At 41.6% G+C, this 6000-nt stretch overlaps 1 protein-coding gene across 2 annotated transcripts in view; it reads right to left on the bottom strand.

Annotated features, from left to right (window-relative positions):
- Window positions 1-1889: 1889 nt before the first annotated feature.
- TMEM87B (transmembrane protein 87B) overlaps window positions 1890-6000 on the bottom strand; it is a 53465-nt gene continuing 49354 nt past the window's right edge. Inside the window, exon 19 of one of the 2 annotated variants that reach the window (XM_067007233.1) lies at window positions 1890-5462. In XM_067007233.1, the coding sequence (XP_066863334.1) occupies window positions 5403-5462 (60 nt within the window). In that variant the 3' untranslated portion in view covers window positions 1890-5402. The remainder of the gene's footprint in view (window positions 5463-6000) is intronic. The other variant, XM_059079095.2, reaches the window with a different exon arrangement.

Here is a 6000-nt window from a genome sequence, read left to right as displayed (position 1 = left end):
GTTTGTTAAATAAAATTTCCCTTCTCCCAGGACTCTGAGGATAACCCTTCAGGGACACTTCTCACCCATAGCTGGTATTGTACCAGTCTTGTCACTTGTCAGGAGGGTGACCCTGGGTAAGTTATTTAACCACCCTGTCTCAGCTTCTTATCTATGAAGTGCCTATACCTCCCTCATTGTCTGCTACGAGACCACAGTGGTTAACAAAGCCTGGCACTCTCCAGCACTCCCAACCCTCCCTCAATTGTCATCACAGGCATGACAACAGACCCTGCTTCTCCTCCGGGACTACCCATCCTGACCACCCCCCAAGGCTGGGAGAATTCCCATGAAGAAAATCCTCCACGTCCCATCTACCTGGGGCCAGATGGATTTTATTGATTAATGGACTCAGCTGTGATCTGAGAACACCCTTGTTTCTGAAGTTTCTGATATCATACAGCCTAGTTACGGCCCTTTTAACATATTTATTTCTCAATATGTTGACCTTAGAAAATTGCAAAAACATAGAAAGGTTTGCAAGTCTCCCCTGGGCCAGTGACCCCAAATAACCTGTGGCAGACGCCTTTGTTGTCCACCAAAATCCATCCTCTCCTTTCACAGTTGGGATAGCAGGCAGGGATACGGCTCGCGCCATTTCCCAGTCCAGTTGGCAGTCTGGTGTGGCCACGTGACTGAGTTTTGCTAATGGAACAGGCTAAGAAGTGATGGGCACCACTTCCAGGTCTAGCCCCGCCAAATCCGCAGGCTGGAGCAACTCTCCCCTTCTGCTGGCTGGATGCAGATGACAGGCCCCAGGAGACGGTGGGCCCACAGGACGAAGATAAACCTCGGGCCCCTCAAGGACTGTGTGAGGAGGGCTGCCCTGTTCACCTCTGCCCCTATCCTAGCACAGTTACAAGGTCGAGAAATAAACTATTTTGTATTAACCTACTGAACTGTGATTATAATTTATTATTAGTTACAGTCTAGCTGAACCTGAACATTCCTCCTGAGCGCCACTGTGATGTTTTCACTCAGTCCTTTCCCTACTTTGTGTTGACAGAGATGAGTTCACATACGTGACTTTGTATTTCTCACAAGTACGTTTCTATGTTATCATATATTCTTCATAATTTAATGGTTGCAGAGTATTCCATAAAGTACCCGGTACACCATAATTCACTTAACCATTCTACTGTTGATATGTAGTTTGCTTCTTGTTTTTTCTCTACTTTATTTTTTAGTTTTGTTTATTTATTTTTGGTTGCGTTTGGTTGTCGTTGCTGCGCACAGGCTTTCTCTGGTTGTGACGAGTGGGGGCTGCTCTTTGTTGCGGTGCACGGGCTTCTCATTGCGGTGGCTCCTCCTGTTGCGGAGCACGGGCTCTAGGCGCGCAGGCTTCAGTAATTGTGGCACGCGGGCTTCAGTAGTTGTGGCTCGTGGTCTCTAGAGCGCAGGCTCAGTAGTTGTGGTGCACAGGCTTAAGTTGCTCTGCGGCATGTGGGATCTTCCCGGACCAGGGCTCGAACCCGTGTCCCCTGCATTGGCAGGCGGATTCTTTTTTTTTTTTTTGCGGTACGCGGGCCTCTCACTGTTGTGGCCTCTCCCGTTGCGGAGCACAGTCTCCGGACGCGCAGGCTCAGCGGCCATGGCTCACGGGTCCAGCCGCTCCGCGGCATGTGGGATCTTCCCGGACCGGGGCACAAACCCGCGTCCCCTGCATCAGCAGGTGGACTCTCAACCACTGCGCCACCAGGGAAGAAGCCCTGGCAGGCGGATTCTTAACCACTGCACCACCAGGGAAGCCCTCTCTACTTTAGATAATGCTATAATAAACATTTTTGTGCAGAAGCCTGATTCTATATTTTGAACCATTTTTTAAAACGTCACCAGAACCGATATTATTCAAAGGTTATGAACTGGTATTATTCAAAGGTTATGAAAAGGTTGAACTTCTTTTCACAAAGACTGAATCACTTACATTACCATCACTAATGATGCACTCATTCCATCAGACATTAAAAGCAAAAGGATTTTTACAAATATTTAACAGCATAAACATATCAACTTGATTTTAAAAAATTTCCTCTTTTATTTTGCATTTCTTTGATCACTACTGAGATTGAACACTTCTTCATGTTTGTTAATTAGTTGTACCTCGTCTTTTGAGAATTTTGTTTATGTCTTGCCATCTACTGGAGTCTACATTTCCTGTAGATTTAAATAATCTTAGCACTCCTAAATCCTATCAAGAATGGATCATCCAAAATTTCAGAAAGCATTTTATTGTCAGAACAAATATTAAGGCACAAAAATACATCCGTTTATTCAAACAAAAACCTTTGAAATAGTTTTGTCCTATATTCAGAGCAGCTTCTTCCAAATAATACAATAATTTAACCTTTTAAATAAAAATATATAACTTCTTAAGCCCTTTTCTTCCCAAATACATGTTTTCCTAGTTCTAAAGAAGTTTCTTATTGAGCTCTTGTGTTATAATGTACATTTCCTTAAATCTAGTTTTGTCACTTATATACATTCGCTATGTAATTTAGTACTTTAACCAACATGTTAAACTTCTTTCTTATAAGGCACGGTGTTTTGTATTGCTTACCGCATGCTGTTGATCATACAAAGACACAAGTACCAAAACTAGGGACTTAGAAATCTAGCATAATACGTCTCATAAACCAGTCCTGTATGGCCTAGTGCAATAGACTCAAATCCTTGTGAAAAAAGGATATAAAAATCAACCTTTTATACTTTCAGTCTTCACATTACAGTAGTGCAAATATAACATACTGCAGTAGAGGGGGAAAGTCAGTACTCCACAGGCTATGTGAAAGATTTTAAATATTATTTTCTTTACAGGAAAAGTGAAAAGTATGGGAGCATCTTATCTCTTGGGCTTAAAAACTTCACATATTCATCTATTTTTCCTTATTTTTTGAAATAAACTAACTTAAAGCTCCACTAAAGCAGATACTAATACTAATCTAACTCAAATCATGAAGATTTCCTTTTAAGCAGATTTCATACATCACATAAACCTAACACGAATTGCATGATAAAAACACTGAAGCATTTTGCCGAGGAACACAAAACTGGACTCTTATTCTCAGATCCCTGCATTAATAGGGAAACCCATCTTGATGGCACCCTAAGAATAAAATGATGTGATAGCCTCAAAGACCCTGATGCCCAGTCTCTGGAAACTTTGTGCAGAAGCGGGGACGACGAGCTGTACGGTGGCTCTGAGTGTGACTTCTCCCTGGGGTCCTTCATCAGAACTACGGCTACAGCCCCAGGGAGCCCCTCCTGCGCACACGAGGGGGCCAAGAAGGCCCTCTGTAGGAACACCCGATTCAGCTCACGAGTCACCAACAAACGCAACTGCCACCGAAGGTGACGGACACAGTATACGCCCCTTGAAAAGCATTTCTGATGAGGTCATCGGGAGAAAATACTGCTTTCTGGGATGAGGAGAAAAGTCTGCATTTCCGTGTGTACCTGAGCCATACCGGCTCAGGTGTGCAGACTGAAGTGCTTTTATAAACACTATCAAGGTTCTGTGAGAAGCATTTCCCCTTATTACTACACAGTTAGCATCAATTCCCCACGCGCACTCCACGGCACCTGCCGCTGGAAACCCAGGATTCTGCATTTCAAAATTCAACTAGAGCCCCATGAGTTGGGGATCCAACTGCTTCAAAATCTGGGGACTGGTATTAGATACAAACGTTAGGAACAAGAAGGCACTGGTCACCTCCAGCTCTGAAACAACTGGGCTGAGGGTAAAATACACCAAAACCAGAAGGGACATAAATGCTGGGAAAGATGGTAGGTCGGAGCCCATTATTGTGGAATAAAAAGGAATAAGGAAGGGAACCCACAGTTAGATGTTCTTTTCTTGGGAAGGGTGTCCCAAACCTTTCTCAATACAGCACAGTCAATATTCACTACTGAAAATAAATTTGCAAGTATCTTTCAAGAGGCATTACTACTAGAAAGCTTTTTTACTAACTCCTATGAAATGAGTAAATGAGAAACCAATTCATAATGCAGGCTTTTGAAAGAAATCATTTTGTTTTGTGGCCTCACAATGAAAAAAATCAATGAAAGGTTATGATTTAAGTGCTTGTACTGGTTAAGACTTGAATGCTTAATCAAAAACTCTGAAGTCATCCTCAACTCACAAGGTTAGAACTCCTTCAAAGAAAGACATATAGGATTCTAACTTTAATCCTATTCTAAATGTTCACTAGGCTGTATCTTTGGTCAGGAGAGCAGCAAAACATTCACCATTTCCATCATACTATATTCAACTGCTTTTCAAGTTCAGAACGTGCTGCATTAAAAAAAATTTTTTTTTTAAATTTCAAATTATACATTACATATATAATGTAACAAAATAATGTATAAGACATGGTTCAAGGTTAAAAAAATTAGTTACAAGATTCATAGTGATGTACTATGCAGTTAAATATATATTTTATTATGAAACCAAATATGCTAGGATTACATAGAAAGTTCTAGTTTCCTCAAGGTTCACTGGTAATGAGCCTCCCAGCTCGCCAGGGAGGAAGTGCTCTGGCAGAGCCATGTGGCCAGAGGACCCCACCTGCCCCAGGCATTCAGCAGCGGCACACAGATATCTGGCCTGAGGGAGGGGACAGTGGCAGAGCAGATCTTTGGAAGTAACCTCTCTCCATGTACTGTGCTCCCCTGAGCTCAGACAGAGAAGACCAATGCTATGATTTGATGTGTGTGGTGATAATTACACACAAGGGCTTTGTACAGATGTGCATACACACAGGTACACACACACACACACACACACACACAAAACACACACACACACATGGCAAACCTAACCATATAAACATCCTTATGTTCCAACGTTAACCAAGTTTTACTTCTTATCAAATAGCATCAGCATGAAAATCAAAGAGAATTATTACTGCACCTAGTAACTATAAACCCAAGAGATGGAGACACTGGTTTACCACACCTCAGAAGAATCACATCACCTGAATCAAACAAAGGTCAGTGGAAGAACAGTAGGAGTGTTGATATAAAAAAGTTGTTTTAAATTGTCATATTTCCCAGGAAAAAAAAAGAGAACCCAAACCCACTCGCCTGCCATCCATCAGCTAAGGGCATCTGGGCACCTATCTTTATTCTAATACTTCTCTCAGGTCATCGCAAAGTCCAGGCAATTTAGTGGACATTAAACTGACATTGAAGAGTCAGCTTAATAAGGGTTGCAGAACCCTCCCACCATCTGAATTCTTAATTTTAGTACATAGATTTCCAAGATCATGCAATAAAAACTTATTGTACTACATCAAAACAAAGTTCTCTTTTAGTCTTGAGGAAATCCTTCCCTGTTATGTAGGCTTCATTTATGTGGGTTCCAATCACATTATTTTTTCTGAAGAGAACATTTTTTCTGCCATTTCAGATCTGGTCATAATTTCCTTAAAAAAAAAAAAAAAAAAAAAAGGGAAGATATTCATCAAAATGTTGCTGCTCCTTCCAGGTCCTAACACAATTCTCTACAGCGTCTCTACGAAGTATAGTCACAATTTTGTGGGGTACACGCCACGATATACACAGAAATATTAGATACGGAAAATAAAATCCATATAATTCAGACTTCTAGTAATGGAGTATAATCGATTATCTGTTAAGTTCAGAAAACCTTAACATTTCTAATTCAGAATCACCAGTGTGAGGCAGGGACAGAGCTCAAATGGATTTCTTAGGCATAGAGCTCATCTGGGGATTTGCCTGACGTTACCAGTTTAGGTATTTTTGAAATTACTAATCAATTATTTATCAGATGAACACTACGAATGCCCTTTTAAAAGTAATTCCATGGTATATCTTTCCGTCGAGTTACAAATCCTGGAGTTCAACGGTTTAGTAGCAAGGTGCGTATATACGGTGGCCTCCTCAAAACTTCCCATCCCACTGTGGCCAAATCCCCGCGCTGATAGCAGTCTTGCCCCTGAC

Source organism: Kogia breviceps, chromosome 11 (assembly GCF_026419965.1).
Source record: "Kogia breviceps isolate mKogBre1 chromosome 11, mKogBre1 haplotype 1, whole genome shotgun sequence".
NCBI classification, from domain to species: Eukaryota; Metazoa; Chordata; class Mammalia; order Artiodactyla; family Physeteridae; genus Kogia; species Kogia breviceps.
This window is presented reverse-complemented; position numbering and strand designations above follow the sequence as displayed.